Here is a 20,277-nt window from a genome sequence, read left to right on the forward strand (position 1 = left end):
TGACGTATACAGAGCGCGCCGTTACCCGGGACAGGTTCCTGCCTTGCTGGGCTCAGTACCCTGAGGTCCCCGGCAGTACCAGGACACTGCAGTGCTGTTAGCATTACCCCGGTTGCGAGATGGAGGACCGTCTGCCCGACCTCACCTGTGGCTGTCCCCCGGCACTGTCTAGAATACAGAGAAGCAGTTCGCCTTGAATCAAGGCAGGCATCTTTCAGGGGTCAGCTGTCCTTGACCTCACTCCTCGCGGCTGGCCCACCATTCACGTGTCCAGAGACTCTTTCAGAGGGGAGGCTGGGAAGAGCAGACGTGGGGAGGAGAAGGAATGCCGTTCTTCTGGAAGCAGGGATCTTCCAGGATAACTAAAGTTTCAAGTATGTATGTTTGAGAAAAAGTCTGGGAAGGATGGTCTCGAGAACGTGTGCCTCCTATTAGGAACTGCTCCGACTTCCATTTATTTCTTGGAGAGTCTTTATGTCCGGAGCGCTGGTAGCGTAGAGACGAATGAAGCTCAAGAGGTTAACGAAGGTTCGCCGGGAGTGGTCCTCGAATTGCCCAACAGATTGAGGGAGAAATAGCAAGAAAAATGGGTTAGGAGGCTGACGCATGATGTTTCTGAGAAAAAAAATTCAACTTCGACAAGGATGACAGGTGGAAGTTACTGCAGCAGAGAGAGGAGGTAAAACTTCACCGAGGAGTTGGGCTTGGGTGTATGAGCAGAAGTGGTGGGCAGAACAGTTACCAGAAATGGGAGGATTCGTGGGGGATTAGCATTGGAGAGCAACAAGATCAAGATCTTTCTACTCTGCTCAGTGCCAGACTTAGCTTGTGAGCCAATCAATGTTTGCTGAGGCATCCGGTGAAAAAGGAGAGTGCTCAGGCCTAGAAAGTGTTAGGCCTGTGTGCCTATCTTCCTCCCTTCCTCCTTCCCTCGTCCCCCCTCCCCGCCTCCCCCCCCCCATTTTTTTTTATGCGTGAGTGTTTTCCCTGCATGTATGTGCACCACATGCATGCCTGATGCCTACAGAAGTCAGAGGCCTTGGATCACTTAGAACTGCCTTAGTATTTTGATTCAGCTGCTGGTAATTTCCCTTAGTTGTTCAACATAATGTTGAATGCTTAAGCCTCCCAGTGTCCCATCCTCCCACCCCCTTTTGACAGTGTCTTAACTTATAACCAAAGCTGGCCCTGGAATCCCAGAATGTCCTTCCTCCCCTCTGAGTGCTGGGATTATAGACACGAACCACCATGTCAAGCTGTTTTTGTTTATTGAGATGGCCTCAAATTTTCACTCCTCCTGTGTCTCTAAGTGGTGTGGGCTACCATGCCTGCCTGATTGCCCGGGTCTTAGTAGTTAAGATCTTTGTTTCTGGAAGAAAGAACATTGTCAGGAGGGATTAGATTCCACCAAATAAAAGAGAAATACCTTCTGTTTGGTGGCAGGAGCCTATGACTATTGATAAATTATTTTCAGCAGCACAGAGCTGGGTGTCAGCTGGCAAAACCCTATGGGCCTAAAGCCCAAAGAAGCTGCGTTTTGGAGATGACCGTGTTTTGCTTGCATGTATGTCTGAGGCCAGAAGAGGCCATCAGCTCCCCTTGAACTGGAAACAGTGAGCCACCATGTGGGTGTTAGGAATTGAACCCCTAGAAGAGCAGTCAGTGCTATTAACTACTGAACCATTTCTCTAGTCCTCAACCTAGTGTTTTAAAATTTTAATTCTCCTGCATCAGCTGCCTGAGTATTGGGTTTAAGGTATGCTAGCTGGGCGCAATGGTGCAGGCCTGTAATTCCAGCTCTTCAGGAACCTCAGGGAGGGGCATCACACATTCAAGACCTGGCTGGCCCTAAACTAGATCGATGTCACCCTGAGCAATTTAGTGAGAGCCTGTCTCATAAAAAGGAATAATCCTCAAAGAAAACTTATTGTTCCCAGTGGTACTAATGGCCTGGAAGGCAAATCAGAAATCCTGTGCTTCTCAACTAGGTATTTCAGTAAATACAGATGGGTGTTGGACTGTGTTAAAGTATTTGCTTAGAATATTCAAGACTCTGGATTTGATTTCCAGCATCCTGTCTCTCCTGAGGGTCACATTGTTAGTGCTATAATCACAGCACTAGGGAGGCTTAGGCAAGAAAGATTCTAAGTCATGGCCTGTCCAGTCAGTCTGTGCTACAGTACCCGTCTCAACCCCCTCCTTCCCAAACAAGACTGATTTCTGTTCTGGAGTTTCTTTACATGGTGGCTGGTGACCGATAACATCTGGCAAGAATATAATCAGGGAAGAATATAATTTTTTTTTCTTCTGGAACTGGGGTCTGAAATGGAAGGCTCTTAACTGAGCTACATCCCCAGCCCTCTTTTTACTTTTTCTGTGTGACTGTTACCCAGTCATGCTTTTAAGTTGTGATCCTCTGGTCTCAGCTTCCCAAGTAGTTAGGATTTTCTAAAAGAAGAGTTGGTGAAAACACAGCAAAAGGCTTGGATGTCCTCACTACCTTGTAAGAGGGTCTTCTCTGTGTGTGCTCGCTGTTTTGTGTTATTTCCTCACCACTAAGAAAATGTCTAGTAAAAAAGACAAAAACCCCAGAAAACACAGAACTGGGCATAGTGGTGTATGCCTTTAATCCCAGCACTCAAAAGCAGGCCTGGTCTAGAGTCCCAGGACAGCCGGGGCTACCTTGAGAGATGCTGTCTCAAAAACACCCCCAAAGCAATGAGGCTGCAATGATCACTGTGGCTGCAAATTAACTAAAGGGTAAATGGTAGAAATCAGAAGGGGGCTGGAGAGATGTCTCAGTGGTTAAGAACACTGACTGCTCTTCCAGAGGTCCTGAGTTCAATTCCCAGCAACCACATAGTAGCTCACAGCCATCTGTAATGGGATCTGATACTCTCTTCTGGTGTGTCTGAAGACAGCTACAATGTACTTATAGTCTTTAAAAAAGAAATCAGAAGGAAAGCAGTGTCTCCCTTTGGGAGTTGCACACCAGATATTGAGAATTCGTAATGGTAACATAGTTACTCATGATGTAGCAATGAAAGCTATGGAAGGGTCTTGAGGCAGGCCGTTTCAAGTGAGCCCAAACTCACCTGTCTGGCTAGACTAGCTATCCGGCTTGCTCCAGGGATCCCTTGTCTCTGCCTGAGTTCATCTTTAAATACACTAACATGTGGCAACCCAGATGTGAAAGGCAAACGGCATATATATCTATAGATAGATAGATAGACAGACAGATAGATAGATAGATATAGATATATAACTCACCCCCGTTCCTGGAGGTACTGCAATACCAGGTTGATGTGTGGAGTGGACATAGCAAGCTCCTATTCCAACTCCTAGGTCCAAAAACCCATTTAATATATCGTCCTCTATCCGAGGATATATCGGATAGAGGACGAATCAGATATTAAACTGATAAGAACACTACACTTGATCTTATCCAAAAGGCCGAGAAGCGATTTTTATTTATATTTTACAAAAACTATTTCCTTTTACTAATCTCTGAAGAAGTATCCCACTAGACAAACAAGCACACAAAAATGATAGGCTTTTAAATGAGTTGGTTTAATTCAAGGCGATAAGAATTCAGAGTACAACGAGGATGGAGCAGCAGGCTCTAGGTTCACTTTAAATTCAGAGCTGAGGTAGGAATTGCTGAACACGAGAGACAACGAGCCATCGCGTTACTCAGTTTATTGGTTTGTTTTTTTTTTTTTTTTTTTTTTTTACAAAAGTTCATTACAATGTACAACAGGCTCCAGGATAACACTTCATTCTAGCTATTCGGTGGCAAAGATGTTATGACAGGGAATCCAGATGTTTGACAGGTTACAGGATAACACTTCATTCTAGTTGTAGTGGCAAAGATGTTACGGCAGGGAATCCAGATGTTTAAATAGGAATGGAAGAGGAGGGTCACCATCACCTCAGATGTGAGAATAGCTTACTTTTTGCCAGATTTCTTAATTCCACCTGTAGCTGCAAAGAGAAAAGTCCAGTTAAGAAGAAATATTGTTGGGGCTGAGGATTTAGCTCAGTGGTAGAGCGCTTACCTAGGAAGCACAAGGCCCTGGGTTCGGTCCCCAGCTCCGAAAAAAAGAACCAAAAAAAAAAAAAAAAAAAAAAAAAAGAAATATTGTTATGGCTACAAAGCCCCAGGGGTCCCAGTAATAACTAGCTCTTGTACTGGGTGTTTACTTTTCACAAACATGCCAGCCCCTACTGCTACCATCTCCAGAAAGGCAGAGCACGGCTGAGGTAGGGGCAAGGAGGTATCTCGCTCTGCATCCATACTGTGTGTTCTTCAGATTAGCTTAGTAATTCTCCTGCTACAGCAACCTACTTTACAGATAAGTCAGTCTCGATGTTTGGTGTTCTTCAAGGTTATAGGCTGGTACGTGAGAAGCCTCAATTCTCAGCTGGTAGTCTGGCTTCTGTTTTGTAGTGTTTTATTTTCTTAAAGGCAACAGCTTGGATGGGCTTCAAATTCACCCTTTTTTGTGGGCTTTTGTTTTGGCTTTTTTCCCTCCTGTTGTTTTGATTTTTCTTGCTTTATTGTTTGTTTGGTTTCCAAAAAGGGTGTCTGTGTTAGCCCTGGATGTCTTAGAACTCACTCTGTAGAACTGGCTGACCTTGAACTCAAGACTTGCCTGCCTCTGCCTTGTGAGTGTTCAGATTAAAGCCACTATCTCCTGGTTTCTCCTTTTTGAGAAAGAACACAAAAGTTGGTGGGATAGGGAGGTGGAGAAGGCCTGGAAGGAGTTGGGGCAGGAGAAAGCATGGTTGAGTAATTGTATGAAAGAAGGTTTCAGCCAGGTGAGGTGGTGCATGTGATTAATCCCAACACTCAGGAGGCAGAGGCAGAGGAGCTCTGTGAGTTCCAGCACAGCCAAGACCATGTACAGCAGTGGTTCTCAACCTTCACAATGCTGTGACCCTTTAATAAAGCTCTTCATGTTGTGGTGACCACCAACCATGAAATTGTTTTTGTTGCTACTTCAGAACTGGAATTTTGCTACTGTCATGAATTATAATGCAAGTGTCTATGTTTTCCGATCCTCTTAGATAACCTCTGTGAAAGGGTCCTTCAACCCCCAAGGGTTTTCAACCTACAAGTTGAGAACCACAAGTAGAGAATGTCTCGAAAAATTCATCCTTATGCTGCAGGTTCTCCAGGTGTTAGGATTAGCGGTGTGCAGCGCCATGCTACGCTCTATCTAGGAGGTCTAACTTCTAATCACACACTACTTTCCCCTTTATATTTTATGTGTGACTGTGTGAGCCAGAAGCCCAGGTAGTCCCTTATCAACCATGTTTTCTGAGATAGGGTTATCTCACTGGCCTGGAGCTTGCTGAGTAGGCTAGACTCGTTGGTCAGAGAACCACAGAGACCTGCCTGTCTTGACTCCACAGTGGTGAGATCATAATTAGACACTGTGCTGAACTTTTCTTATGTAGGCTATGGGTATCAACTCAGGTCTTCACGCTTATCAGATGAGCCCTTTACCAAATAAGCCATCTCTCTAGTTCTTTAATGCAGGCTTAAAAATCAACTTTTAATTCTACTTGTATGCATGTTTTACTGCATTTACATATGTAAACCATGTGAATGCCTGGTACCTGCAGAGGTCAGATTCCCTAAAACTGGAATTAGAGATGGTCGCTGAATAACTATGTAAGTCATGGGAGCCAAGCCCGAGTCCTCTGCAAGAGCAGCAGCTCTCACTGCTGAGCCAGCTCTCCAGTTCTCTCCCCCTTTTTTTTCAAATTACATTTAACTTATTTTAAGTATGAATACACCAGTGCACACACATGTGCCACAGTGTGTAGGTAGAAATCAGAGGACAGCTTTCAGGAATTAGACAATCCTACTACATAGATCCCAGGGATTGAACTTGGGTCCTCAGGCTCAGAGGCAGGCTTTTACCCACTGATCCACCTCATGGTCCCCTCATAACTGCACATTCTAAACTGAGACATAACAAGACACTATATCCCATCTTATATTCCCAGAGACCGGTTTGTTATGCCTTTATTTCATTCAATTTTAAAAATGCCAGTACATTTGGCACTCGGTAGATAGTGGAATGGTTGTACAATCATCCACACCTAATTTAAGAAAGAGAGCACAGCCTAGCAGTGGAGGTGCCCACCTTTGATCCCAGCACTTGGGAGGCAGAGGCAGGAGGATCTCTGAGCTTGAGGCCAGCCTGGTCTACAGAGTGAGTTCCAGGACAGTCAGAGCTACACAAAAGAACCGTGACAACACAAATCTTAATAATGTAGGCACAGGGGTGCATCCCAGCATATCAAGGTCAAGTTCAGGGGATGAGGAATTATTAGGAGACCTTGTTTAAAACAAGCAAGAAACCCAAAATGGATGGAGCTCGGTGACAAGCAGTACTAGCTGGATTTCCTTTAACAGAAATCCCTGGGACCACAAGTATTTAGGATTTGTGGGATATTTACGTACACATATTTTAGAGATGGCACAAAATTGTGAACCCAACATTTAGGTGAAGCCCACCCCATGCACACAGCTGTAAGTTAATGTAATACAACAAGTCCAGTACCTATGCATTTGACTGCAACCCATCACCCAAGGCCAGGGGTGGAGTGTTCTTCTGGTGTTAAGTCTCAGATCCGGAACACTTTGGATTTACAGATTATGAATGCTCCGTCTGTACAGGATTTCCCCAAGGTCTGACCTCCTTATACATAATCACAGATTAAAAGTGCCGGATACCTGACCTCATTTTAAAAAGCAACCTCAACAGCTAGAGTTTCATTGCTGTGTGGATAAACAATGGATCAAACCCACTGCAACAGGTCTTGGGGTGACAGTTCCAGTATCTATGTCACACCAGTAAAAATCAGAAACGACCCAAGTTAGAAAACGCACAACAGTGCTTTTACAATGCACATTAAAGCCAAGCTGCTGGCACAGACTCTCAGTTATCTAGGTGAAGGCAGGAGAATCCAGAGTTCAAGGCCAGTCTCAGAAATTTATAATAAATGACTTGTCTAGCAATTAACAAACAAAATAAAAAGGGGGGTAGAGAGATAGCTCAGCACTTAAGAGCACTGGCTGCTCTTCCAGGGAGCTGGGTTTAATTTCCAGCTTACAAGCATCTGTAACTACAGTTCCAGATTTGACCCTTGTCTGGTCTCTCAGGGCACTGGACACATGTTACACAGAAATGCATGCATAAAAAACACCCATACGCGGGGCTGGGGATTTAGCTCAGTGGTAGAGCGCTTACCTAGGAAGCGCAAGGCCCTGGGTTCAGTCCCCAGCTCCGAAAAAAAGAACCAAAAAAAAAAAAAAAAAAAACCACCCATACGCTTAAATACAAAAATTAAAACTTTTCTTAATGCGATATTAAGATTCTTGGACCTGTGGTTCACTCCTAAGAGGGGAAATTGCCGGCAAAGTTATTATTGTAAAAAGGCACAGAGGGCGCATGGTGTATGGGGTACAGCTCAAGAAGGAGTGTGTTTGCCTTGCACACACGAGTTTGCTTCCCGGTATAGTCCAAAACAAAACAGCACCCAGAGCAAAACACATGTTAAGGAGCCTGGACTTTAAGTCTAGATAGTACCCAAAGGTGATTCAGGACTCATTATCATTACAGATAACGCGACCAGCAAGTACAAAAGCTCTTGTTCTAATGTTAACTATAAAGAAGCAGTAAATTACTAATTTGGAGCCAGAACTAGTTGGACGATACTTAGCTACATGTATCTGTCTGGCACACGTGGTGTTTCCATTTCTGTAGCTTCTCCATGAACTGGAAACCCAAGACTGTCTTGAGAGGCAGAAGATTTCACTTCTGGCCACGTTTCCATTTCCGCCCCTTCGAACTGCACAAACCCAAGGCCAAGGTCACCATCGACCCCCGGAGCAGATCTAGCCTGCCCTCGTACACCTACAACCGGCTCGATCTTCACTTACCCAGGGGACCCTTCCCCGCGGCCTTGGCTTTTAGCTCCTCGAGTTTCTTCTGTTCCTCCTTTTGTTTCTGCTTGAAAGCCTTATCTTCCTGCAGAGAGGCAGAGCAGGTTCACTCCAGCCCTATCGCCCATTCCCTCAGCGCCCGCCCGCGCCTCCGCTCCCGTCCTTACCTCGTCCATCTCCTTGGCCTGCTTCTTGGGCTGTTTCAGGGGCTTCTTTTTGCCACCTGTGGGCGACACGAGCATGCTCGGCCCATCCCCGCCATCCATCGCCCTTCCATTTCCCCCCCCCCCCCGTTCATCTGTGCCCCCATCCCCAAACAACCTTACCTTCGCGGCCCGACATGGCGCCTCCTGCCCCTTCACCAGACCCTGATCCTAAGCCGGAAACGGGGCTTACAGCCTGTGCCTATGCCGCGCCTATGCCGCACCTATGCGTGGCTCCTGATTGGCCGCTAGACAGGAAGTTGCCCTCACGTATTTTAAAGGATTCGCCCTCCAGGGGCGGGTGCTGGCCGGTCAGGGGTCAATTGAGTGGCAGACGCGGGGCTTACTGCTGGAGCCTAATAAGCTTAGTCTCTTCAGGTACGGGGCGGGAGGCTCCTTCTGCCTAGGTCAATTCGAAAACGTGGGGGTGGGGGAGCGTGTCTGGTCATAAAGCTGGTAATCCCACACAGAAAGAAAGCATTGCAGGTCGGGGGGAGGGTACATGCAAAGTGCCTTTCCGGAACCAAGGAAAGCACAGGTGGCTGGCACGAGATAGGATGGGAGATGACAGAAGTGGGTAGTGGCCACTATCGCCCAGTCCTCAGCTTCAGAAGCCGCGGGGAAAAGTTCGCACTTTATGAAATAATGAGTGCAACTGTTTGCAAATTCTTTCTTCTAGCTCATTGTCTTGTTGATTATGTACTTTATATAGATAAATAGTAACTCTGAACTGAGGATTGAGGAAAGCTGACACTGTAGCAAGACAAACCTACAGCAAAGCAGATAAGTAAAATACGCATCCCAGGTTATGTGACCTGTGTGGGGAGAAAAAAAATAAACAGAAAGTGGTTACGGAATGCTCCTTTGGTGGGATGTCAATTTTTGATAGGGTCGTTAGATAAGAACTCTCCAGGGTCCATTTGAGTAGGACTTGAGGAAGGTCAGGGAGCCAGCTCTAAACAGGGAACAGCTAGGCAGTGCCAAGGCCCTGGGTGGAAAGTGGCCTCGTGTGTTCCAGTCCTTCATATGATTGGAAGGAGTGAGGAACCAGCTGAAAGTGCAGTCAGAGAGGAATGAAAGTCATGGAGAAGACATTGGCTTTTGCCTTGAAGGAACTGCGGGACTGTTGGAGGGGTTGACATGGAGTTCTCTGTGTATTTGAAAGATCATTGCAGCTCTGTTGTTGACCTCAGAGCTGGAATGGAGAAGCACAGGGACCTGTCAGGTGAGTGAGAGGTAGTCTAACCATGGTATGCTGGTCATCGAGACCACTCTGCATCCCTGACAGAGATAGAGAGGGAGGGCTCCTAGGTTTAGAAAGTCAATGGGATTTTGCTAGTAGATTGGATTTGAGATAGGAGAGAAAAGGGGAATTAGGGCGATGTGAGGTTGTCAGCTTATCATTCGTACCTGAGTTACCATTAACCACAGTGGGGGTTAAGATAGATTACTATTAGGTTTCAAGCGGTGATATGGGTTGAACAGTTAGATAGTATAAAATCCCGAAGAGAAGCTTTGGCTGAAGAAGTAACAGGGGTGTGTGTGTGTGTGTGTGTGTGTGTGTGTGTGTGTGTGTGTTTCTGTGTGTGTGTGTGAATGAATGTATGCACTAGGGATTGAACCCAGGGCCTATGCATGTTAGACAAGTGCTGTATAATTGCACTATTAGACAGCCCAGTTTTTGAGAAAAAAGTCTAATTATGAGAGAGAGAGAGAGAGGAGAGAGAGAGAGAGAACACGTGTTCAAAGGCCAGAGCCATCAGGCGCCCCAGAACCGGAGTTACAGGCAATTGTGAGTTGCCTAATGTAAGTGCTAGGAGCCAAACTAATTTATATGCCTTCTTAGCCTCTGAACCATCTCTCCAGCCCAGCTATTATTTTTTTAATAACAGGTTTACTGATATAAGCTTACTATATAATTTAGCTATTTAACTTGTATAATTCAGTGATTCTAATAAATCAAAGATTATACAAATATTACTACAACCAGTTATAGAAGTATTTCCTCCTGCTCTCTCTGGGTTTGAAATAGAGATTCACTCACTCTGTAGACTGGGCTAGCCTGGGACTTGTGGAAGTCTTCCTGCCCAGCCTCCCAAGTGTGGGGATTGCAGGTTTGAGCACCACGTTGAGTAGGCTGAGTCCTTTCACTTTTCTCCCCAGTGCTGGGGATCAAGCCCAGGGCCTCCCTGATACTGTACCATGTACCTATGTCCCTAGCCCTATGGGTTTTTCTTTTTTGTAATTTTTATGCATTTGTCTGTGTGCCTGCTTGTCCATCCATGTACCATATGCATGAAGTGCCTATGGAAACTAGAAGAGGGAATTGGATCCCCTAGAGCTGGTGGTTGTGATGTGTGTCCTGGGAACTAAACCCTGGACCTCTGAAAGCAGCAATTGCTCTTAACCTCTGTGTCATCTCTCCAGCCCCAAAACCAGGTTTTTGAGGGGTTTTTTTTTTGTTGTTTTTTGGTTTTTTTGGCTTTTTGTGGTTTGGGTTTTTTTTGTTTGTTTGTTTGTTTTTTGTTTTGTTTTGTTTTGTTTTTTGAGATGGTGGCTTACTATGTAGGACTGGTTAGCCTAGAACTCATAGAGATCTGCCTGCTTCTGCCTTCTGAGTACTTGGGTTAAAGGAAGGTACCACCATAACCAGTTATAAAGTAAACTATTTAAAAATATGTTCTATTTTGTTGATTGATTGATTGGTTGGTTGGTTTTCTGAGACAGGGTCCTTGGCTCACCTGGAACTTACTATGTAGACCAGCCTGGCCTTGAACTCTCAGAGCTCCACCAGCCTCTGCTTTCTGTGTGCTGGGATTAAAGACGTGCACCAATACTCCTAGCCCTTACATTGTATTTTAGTTACCTGTGCTTGTGAGTCTATGGAGGAATGTGACTGTAAATGCAGTTGTCCATGGAGGCCAGAAGGGGGCGGCGAGTCCCTGTTACTGATGTTATAGGTGGTGCAAGCATGGATCTGCATACTGGGAACCAAACTTCGTTTCCCCACCACGAAGCCATCTCAGCCCCTCCAGCATTTTCTGTCCAGACGGCTGCATGAGAGGGGAATCCGAGCACTGCATCTTGGGCTGCAGAAGTGTCTGGCGGTTAGGGAGAGGAGAGCAAATGAAAGCCAAGTAAAGATGACCTTTGAAGGGAGAGGGGCTATCTCAGTGCACAGGCTTTGAAGGAAGACGGAGCTATCTCAGTGCACAGGCTTTGAAGGAAGAGGGGGCTATCTCAGTGCACAGGCTTTGAAGGAAGAGGGGGCTATCTCAGTGCACAGGCTTTGAAGGGAGAGGGGCTATCTCAGTGCACAGGCTTTGCAGGAAGAGGGGGCTATCTCAGTGCACAGGCTTTGAAGGAAGAGGGGGCTATCTCAGTGCACAGGCTTTGAAGGAAGAGGGGGCTATCTCAGTGCACAGGCTTTGAAGGGAGAGGGGCTATCTCAGTGCACAGGCTTTGCAGGAAGAGGGGGCTATCTCAGTGCACAGGCTTTGAAGGAAGAGGGGGCTATCTCAGTGCACAGGCTTTGAAGGAAGAGGGGGCTATCACAGTGCACAGGCTTTGAAGGAAGAGGGGGCTATCACAGTGCACAGGCTTTGAAGGAAGAGGGGGCTATCACAGTGCACAGGCTTTGAAGGAAGAGGGGGCTATCACAGTGCACAGGCTTTGAAGGAAGAGGGGGCTATCACAGTGCACAGGCTTTGAAGGAAGAGGGGGCTATCACAGAGCACAGGCTTTGAAGGAAGAGGGGGCTATCACAGTGCACAGGCTTTGAAGGAAGAGGGGGCTATCACAGAGCACAGGCTTTGAAGGAAGAGGGGGCTATCACAGTGCACAGGCTTTGAAGGATCTATCAGGGCTCTAAGGGTCACAGGGCCAGTGGCTGAATGAGGTGTCTCATCAACTACGGAGCAGTGTCTGAGAGTGTGTGTTGCTCTTCCTAAGAAGCATGCTTCTTCTTTTTTCAATCTTTAATAAAGAGAGGACTGGAGAGATGGCTCAGTGGTTTAGAGCACTGACTGCACTTCCAGAGGTCCTGAGTTCAATTCCCAGCAACCACATGGTGGCTCACAACCATCTGTAATGGGATCCAATGCCCTCTTCTGGTGTGTCTGAAGACAGCAGCAGTGTATAAATACATAAATCTTAAAACAAAACAAAACAAGGGAAAAGGCTGGGCATGGTGACACTGCCTTTAATCCCAACACTTGGGAAGCAGAGGCAGTTGGATCTCTGAGTTTGAGGCTAGCCCAATCTACAAAGTGAGTTCCAGGACAGACAGCCAGGGTTACTCAAAGAAAGAAACCCTGTTTTTTTTTTTTTTTTTTTTAAAAAAAAGGTAAAAAATATTAAAAAAAAATTAAGAGAGAAGTGGAGAACTAGAGGTGTAGAACACCAGCTCATGGGCTTAACTCCCCAGTATTGCAGTAAAGGGCTGGGGCTGGGAGATACTGGCAGCTGAGACAGTAAGCCAGGAGGAAACCACCACACCACCACCACCCTGTGTGGAAAAGCAGGGTTGAAGGCAGCCATCTGCTGACGGTGGAAAACCAATCTGAGAAGGCAAGATTCGAGATGTGGGCTCCTGCTTAATGTGGCCTCTGTCCAGCTGTCCCCCACCCAGCCCACCTCTGCTTTACCTTCCAGCTGCATTGAGCACCTTGCAGATGACTCCAAGAGCTTCCTAGGTACTCCCTCTGGCAGCACCATTCTCCCCTGACCAGCTGAAGGGCCTGTGAGACACCTGTGTGTGGATGCCATTCGGATTGAGAGACAAGCCAGCTCATGGTGTGGTGGCAAGGAGAGGCTGAAAGGAGGGAGTGGCTGAGGGAAACAAGCTGGGAGTCCCTGACACTTCCTGCTATTACCAAGCACACATTCTTGCTAGGCAATTTTATCTGATGCAGAAAGCAAGAAAGGTGGCCTGTAAGGGAGTGGTCAAGGAAGGCCTTATTGAAAGAGGACATTGGAGCAGACATAGGTCACAGACTTGTGGAGGAAGAGAGGCATATTTGGAGGTGGCAGGACACAGAATCATACAGATCATACTTAGGGTGTCAGGGTGGTTGGAAGAGAGTATGGCTGTGGGAAAGGGGAGGGGAAGGCTGGGAGTGCCTGACCTTTCTGGTTTCTGCCAGATCCCTTTGTGCGGGTGAGTTGGGAACTGTAAGCTGTGCTCTCCCTCCGGTGTTAACCTGCCCCCGGGCTGCTCTGTGGAAAGCAAGCTGTAGGTTTCATCCCAGCCAGGTGGGTGATGTTCAGGGAACCGAGAGCAGACAGCTAGTAGAGGAACTGGGCTGGAAAGGCTGGAGGAAGTTGAGAGGAAGCAGTGACTTCTGGAAGAGATGGGCTCTGAAAGCTATGGAGAGATGGAAGGCATCTGAGACACAGCAGTCCCGGGACCTCCGAGTCTTAGAATAGGATCAAAAGAGAGGGGAAGCCGCTGAGGCTGTAGTGGTACAGAGCCTGTCTGGCGTGTGTCAGGCTCTGCTAGGCTTCCTCCCTAACCTCTGTGTCTCCGGAGGGAGACAGAGGGAGGTGTGAGGCAGTGGTAGATGGCCAGCTCACTTCTGCCAAGGCTCACTGGAAGGGGGGCTGGGTATTGTGCTTGGCCTGGATGAAAGGTAAACTTGCAGAGCTGTTGAGGGACTGTAGTAACTTGTGTTCTGTAGGCCCTGGTGTCGGGGCTTGGATGGGAGTGGTTCGTGCTGTCTTAGCTTTGTGAATGAGACTCAAGAGTTCAGGTGGAGCACCAGCTTGGAAGCAGTGCCACCAAGATCCCCTCTTCTGTGGCTCTCAGCCTGAGCCCACTTTGACCAGAAGAGCGCTCCTCTGAGGAGGAGCCTGGGGTGCATGGAGTAAATCTGCACATGAGGAAGCCCCATCACACCTGCGTGTGTTTACATCCTATCCTTTTCATATGATCCAGTTAATCTGTATATAAAGAAATTCTCAAAACTATCCTGCCACCTCCTAGTTACCACCTGTGAGAACTTTCATGCCTCGAAACTAAGGAAAGAAATTACAACAATAGTTTGAGGAAGCCCTTTTGTGCTCTCCCGGCCCTTCCTCTTTCTTTCCCTGCTCCCGTTGCTTTCCTTCGTTGGCCACCAGGTGTCGCTCTCATCAGTGCCTGGGGCTTAATGCTGTTTGACCAGAGAAGGTTGCCAGGTTTTTCTGGGATTCTGGGTAACTTGGCCCTTCCTCCGGATTCTGAGCCCCTTCTGTTCTTGGGCCGGGCACTGCCTGCTCTGGGTACTCCTTGTCCTGTGCAGGTCAGAGGAAGTAGGTATTGTAAAGCAGGGCTGAAAGGGATCACAGAAGCCTGGCCTGCTGAGTGGCTGCGGCCGAGGCTGGAGCTGAGGTGAGAAATGTGAGACTGGACCTGGGACCTGAAAGTCAGGCGTGAGAGCAGAGGGATGGTGTGATTTGAGCCTAAGAAAAGCACTCTGCAGCGTGGAAAACAGGGTTTTCCTCCTCTGGAACTGCCCTTTCAGAGGAGAGCTAGGGGCAGCCTCACAGAGCCTGGAAGTCAGGTGTGAGGATCTTTTAGAGGAGTGACTCTGGAAGTGAGCTTTCTCTCAGTCATCCTTAGTTCCCTCATTTCCAAAGAGTCGTGTGTGTGTGTGTGTGTGTGTGTGTGTGTGTGTGTGAGTGTTTCCAGTAATGGGGATTGAACCTATGGCCATAGGCATGCTGGGTAAGTACTCTGACACTGAGCTATACTCCCAGGCCCTTAATTGTTATTTTGTTGTTAAAAACAGGGTCTCACAACTTGCTATATAGACTCTGCAATTTTTTTAAAGGTTTATTTTTTTATTATTATAAGTACATTGTAACTGTCTTCAGACACACCAGAAGAGGGCATCAGCTTTCATTGCAGATGGTTGTGAGCCACCATGTGGTTGCTGGGAATTGAACTCAGGACCTCTGGGAGAGCAGTCAGCACTCTTAACCACTGAGCCATCTCTCCAGCCCTAGACTCTGCTATCCTTGACCAGTCCTCCTGCATCAACCTCCCAGGTGGCTGGAATTACAAACCTGTACCACCAGACCCAGACCATGGAGCCTCTGTGAATTTTTTTGTCTTCGTAGGCAACTCAGGTTTGAGGATTTTCTCTGGCCTTAGCAGAAAAAGCAAGCACCACGTTTCTCACCTAGGTCCTGTCTGAGAGACCTAGGAGATGGTGTGTATGGCATCATGGGAGGAAAGGGAAGGCATGACACCCTGATGAGCTTTCCCACGAGTGATTCCTTGTCCCAAACCCTTGGAAAAGCCTGGCTGTCCTCTTGCTACAGGGGCAGAAATGAGTCTGTTTAGTTGAGACCTGACTTGTGTCTAGGCTTTCTCAGTCAGGAGCTAATCTGTCTGGTATGTTCCTCACAGCTCTTGCGATGACGGGGTGCAGCCCTGTATTCACAATGCAGCAGGTGGTGGGTGTATCCCATAGACTGGTATGGAGAACCTTTCGTGGAACGGACCTCCTCATGACAAGGACTCTGTGCAGTCCAGGTCCCAGCCGACCTGGAGAGAAGCGACCAGAAGCTGCAGCCTTAGGGCTGTATCATCGCCTCCCCGAGTTGGGAAGAACACTAAGCCACACCATTCGGAATCAAGCAGCCTCAACTGCCAAGGCTTGGTGGGACAGATATGAGGAGTTTGTAGGACTCAATGAAGTTCGAGAGGCCCAGGGAAACGTGACAGAGGTGAGGAGGGAGTGTGGCTTGGGCTCCTAACAAAAAACTATGTGATAGCAGCTGGGAAACTGTGGGCACATTTGTGTCTTTTGTTTAAGAAAGGGTCTTATGGGGTTGGAGAGATGGCTCAGTGGTTAAGAGCACTGACTGCTCTTCTGAAGGTCCTGAGTTCAAATCCCAGCAACCACATGGTGACTCACAACCATCTGTAATGAGATTCGATGCCCTCTTCTGGTGTGTCTGAAGACAGCTACAGTGTACTCGCATACATAAAATAAATAAATTTATCTTTAAAAACACAGAAAAGGGGCTGGAGAGATGGCTCAGAATGTTCAAATCCCAGTAACCACATGGTGGCTCACAACCATCTGTAATGGGATCTGATCCCTCTTCTGGTGTGTCTGAAGACAGCTACAGTGTACTTATGTATAATAAATAAATATTTAAAAAAAAAAACCACAGAAAAGAAAGAAAGGGTCATCTGTACTGCAGGCTGGCCTTGGAATCCTTGTGTAGCCGAACTCCTCATCTTCCTGTGTCCACCTCGTGAGTGCTGGGATTATAGGTGTTTGCCACCATAACTAGCCTTGTTTGTTTGTTTGTTTTTGTTTTTCTCCTGAGATGGTTTTGTCTTGAAGTCCAGACTTGCCTGGAACTTAGAATACTTTTTAGTCTGGCTCTGAACTCGTGATCTTCTTTCCTCAGTGCTGAGATTATAGGCATGGGTCACCACACCCAGCTCAGACTTGCAAACAAACATCACTGGTAGAAATACTTGCCTCGATCATGAGGAGATCTGGATCTGTGCTACTGGAGCGAAGGTCTCTGTAATTATACCCTCTGCTCTCTGCACACTCAACACTCAAGTACTGAAAAGTCCCTGGCTAATGACTCCTCTGTGTATTAGACCAGCAAAACCGTCTTTCGTGGACAGTTTTGCCTTACAGTGCTAAAGCAGGGGGCACTGAGAAGCATTGTCTTAGGTGGACTGAGCTGCCTGTGGTTTTCAAGTCTGGTGGCTGCAGAAATGCACCGTGTCACCTGTCTGAACAGCATAGCAAGGTTGGAAAAGATCGGGGGTTCGGCTGGGGATCTGAGGCACGTGGTTGTCTCTTCTCCTTGGAGAATAACCTGTGAGTTTGGCTGAGTTGGCATGTCCAGGGCCGTAAGCTAGAGGCTGTGGCAAGGACTTGATGGTGGTATTGTAGGCCTCAGTTACACACTGGGCTCCTCGCGGTGGTTCCCATCAGACAAGAGTTGGCTGGATCTCTCGGACAAAGATTGTGTCACTGTTTGCTTTGAAAGTTTCTCAGGGGCATGTTATTTCTGCTTGAATGAATAAATCCAGGGCTTCACGTGGGTGTGGCCCATGTTGAGCCAGAGTGAGCCGAATTAGCGTTCGAATTTCTACCTTTCACAGTGACCCCCCAGTGACCCCTGCTCAGCTGCTGCCTCCTTAGCTGTGGAGCTGAGCCACAGAGCAGGGTTGGACATTCTCTCTACAGGCGGAGAAAGTGTTCATGGTGGCACGTGGTCTTGTTCGAGAAGCCCGGGAGGATCTAGAAGCTCAGCAGACGAAGCTGAAGGAGGTGAGGGACCGCTTGGACCGAGTCTCCAGGGAGGACAACCAGTACCTGGAACTGGCTACTTTGGAACACAGGATGCTACAGGTGAGCCTCTCAGGAAGCAGCCCTTCGTTACCTGCACAAGCCCCTAGCATGGCAGGGGGTGGCGCTGACTGTTGATCGGAGGTCTTGGAGGAGGTAAACCAGAAGATTCTATGGTGGTCTTGGGCCCAGACTTCCAGAGCCTGTCTGCCTGCTCTTTCCTGAGTATTGGGCTGAACAGTGCAGCAAAATACTATCTGACCCCCAAACTATTGAAGAGGGGGGGTACGGGCTTATGGCTGCCGGGTGGGATGATCACATGGCTACCTTTCACACACCCCACAGCTCTGCTCCTGCACCGACAGGTGCAGTCTTCTGTCTTTATTCATGGCGCAGCTGTTTGTAGAGCCAGTGGCAGGGGAGTGGCCCCTGTGCCCCTGGCTGTAGTCACAAGGCTCCTTGCTGCTGTCTCACACCACTTTTTTCCCACAGGAAGAGAAGAGGCTCCGAATAGCATATCTGCGTGCGGAAGACTCAGAGCGAGAGAAGTTCTCTCTCTTCTCTGCAGCTGTGCGGGAGAGTCACGAGAAAGAGCGTACAAGGGCTGAGAGGACCAAGAACTGGTCCCTCATTGGGTCAGTTCTAGGAGCTCTGATAGGTGTGGCTGGTTCCACCTATGTTAACCGTGTCCGGCTACAAGAACTGAAGGCCTTACTCCTGGAAGCCCAGAAAGGGCCTGTGAGCCTCCAGGAGGCCATCCGTGAACAGGCTTCTAGCTATTCCCTCCAACAGAAAGACCTCCAGAACCTTATGGTGGATCTGAGGGGCCTGGTGCACGTTGGGCAGGACCAGGGCTCTGGGTCACCAACAGGTCCTTCTTCTCCCCGAGGAAAAGACATAGATGGCCTTTCAGCTGCCATGAAAGAGCAGCTCAATCATTCCCGGCAGGTCTATTCCTGCCTAGAGGGTTTACGAGAGCAGCTTGACAGCCTGGAAAAGACTTGCAGCCAAATGGCTGGGGTGGTTCGACTTGCAAAGGTCCCGGCACATCCAGGCATGGTGGAGCCACTGGATGGGGCCCTGCCCAGCTCTTTGCTGGAACATGGGAGTACGATGTTGGCGCTGTCAGAGATGGAGCAGAGGCTAGAAGCCCAGGCCAACAGGAATGCCATCTCTAGCACGCTGGTCACCTGTGTGACTTTTATGGCCACATTGCCGCTGCTCTACATGCTATTCAAGACCAGTTAGCCCTGGAATCCGTCTTCAAAGGGGCCGAAGGGTGACTGTAGGCTGTGTTGGGGATATAATGAATCTTTGAGGTACATACAACCTCAACCTGACTCTGAATACCATCAGAGGGGTTCGCCGACTGGTATATTTTATTCTGTAGGTAATACCTATTTGCATTAATTATCCAAACTTTGCACAAATGTCCAATTAAAATATCTAAGAATTTGTATTATGTAAAAGATCTTTCTGTTGGACTCAGTTTTTGTTTTTTTTTTGTTTTTTTTTTTTTCCGGTTCTTTTTTTCAGAGCTGGGGACCGAACCCAGGGCCTTGCGCTTCCTAGGCAAGCGCTCTACCACTGAGCTAAATCCCCAACCCCTGTCGGACTCAGTTTTATCATTGACTTCCGAAGTCTGGTACTCGGGGGTTAGCCTGGAATGAGAGCTCATCCCCTTTAGCTCCTGTCTCATCTCCTAGTGGTCCTAGTTCGGGACTGTGTTGGATGAAATTAGCCCTGGATTCTCACTTAGAATACCCTGGCATGACTGCCCTTTGCTTGTTGTCCCTGTGTGGGCTCAGGTGAGTAGAACCTAGCCTGGTGCGCGGCTTTCTGCCATGGGGTGGGGAAGAGATGTACTTCTGATGCTGAAAGGAAGAGACAGGGGCTATCATTAAAGATCCACGCTGGTCTGCATATCCCTGATACAAAGCCCTCTCCGTGCCACCTGGGACCCTCAAATAGGCATGAGCACAGTTCAGGGCCTCACTGGTGGAGTGTGGAGACATAGTTAAGGAAGGGTAGAGTGAAACATGAAAATGGACTGCCCTGAGAACCTTGACCTCTCTCTTCAGAGGGAACAGTGACCCTTGACCTCCTGTGCTAAATGGTGTGGGCGGCCTTAGGTAAATAGAATTTGTGGGATGTTGCTCTGTGCTGAGTATTAGCCGTCTAGAACCATAGTGAAGAGTCAGTCTAACAGCCTCCCCAGAGTGCACTACAGCTGTCCGCTTCCAGTGAGAGCTTGTTTGTGCCTGTGAAGCCAGCGGGCGGCCCACGAGGAGCGGAGCCCTCTACTCTTGGATGCTGTGCTCATCCCTAAACAGTGAGCATGGCCCAAAATGGCTCCTAAGTTCTCTGGACTTCTGAGAACCTAATCTCTTGGTCAGTTGACCACTTATTGTCATATAGTAGTCCCCCAAGAGTGAAACAAGCCCAGCACCCAAGGGTGTTCATACACTGAAGTGCCAGGAAGCACCCTATTTGTACAGATGAGGAAGGCTGTAAAGCCGAGGCCAGGCCTCCCTCTAGCATGAAATTAGTTCCATCGGGTGGGTTTGAGCAGAGGGGATTCCCTGTACATGGAAGGGGCTCCTAGATGTTGCAGAAGTAGGGAGGCCAACAAATTTGAGGGACTCGGTGCAGACTGTCCTAGGCAGGATGAGGATAGGTTTGGGAGAGTTGAGGAACATAAGGTTAGACGGTGGGGGTGGGGTGGGGGGGAAGGAGCTGGAGTGCTGGGGTAGCAGTTGGAGTGAGTGTCAGGGAAGGTTGTCATGGTGGTGCTGACAAG

General features: G+C 48.0%; 2 protein-coding genes and 1 pseudogene across 6 annotated transcripts; 1 reads left to right on the forward strand and 2 right to left on the reverse strand.

Moving 5' to 3' along the window:
• The first annotated feature begins 6 nt into the window (after positions 1-6).
• Ccdc51 (coiled-coil domain containing 51) lies at positions 7-18,948 on the forward strand. Of its 5 annotated transcripts, none has more exons than XM_006243790.5 (4): positions 7-374; positions 15,560-15,879; positions 17,376-17,540; positions 17,970-18,946. In XM_006243790.5, exons 1-4 carry the CDS (start codon positions 326-328, stop codon positions 18,723-18,725), a joined length of 1,290 nt encoding a protein of 429 aa, XP_006243852.1. In that variant the 5' UTR covers positions 7-325; the 3' UTR covers positions 18,726-18,946. The 5 variants fall into 5 exon arrangements, with proteins under 5 accessions (XP_006243852.1, XP_006243853.1, NP_001014120.2 ...); XM_006243791.4 differs by having other exon boundaries at positions 49-679; NM_001014098.2 differs by lacking the exon at positions 7-374 and adding an exon at positions 8,461-8,544 and having other exon boundaries at positions 17,970-18,948.
• On the reverse strand, positions 3,263-3,465 carry LOC120094504 (U2 spliceosomal RNA; annotated as a pseudogene).
• Positions 3,685-8,373, reverse strand: Tma7 (translation machinery associated 7 homolog). The gene is made up of 4 exons (NM_001126048.2): positions 8,290-8,373; positions 8,131-8,186; positions 7,961-8,048; positions 3,685-3,984 (listed from the first exon to the last, which is right to left on the reverse strand). Exons 1-4 carry the CDS (start codon positions 8,303-8,305, stop codon positions 3,950-3,952), a joined length of 195 nt encoding a protein of 64 aa, NP_001119520.1. The 5' UTR covers positions 8,306-8,373; the 3' UTR covers positions 3,685-3,949.
• Positions 18,949-20,277: the final 1,329 nt, after the last annotated feature.

Source organism: Rattus norvegicus, chromosome 8, assembly GCF_036323735.1.
Source record: "Rattus norvegicus strain BN/NHsdMcwi chromosome 8, GRCr8, whole genome shotgun sequence".
Taxonomy (NCBI): domain Eukaryota; kingdom Metazoa; phylum Chordata; class Mammalia; order Rodentia; family Muridae; genus Rattus; species Rattus norvegicus.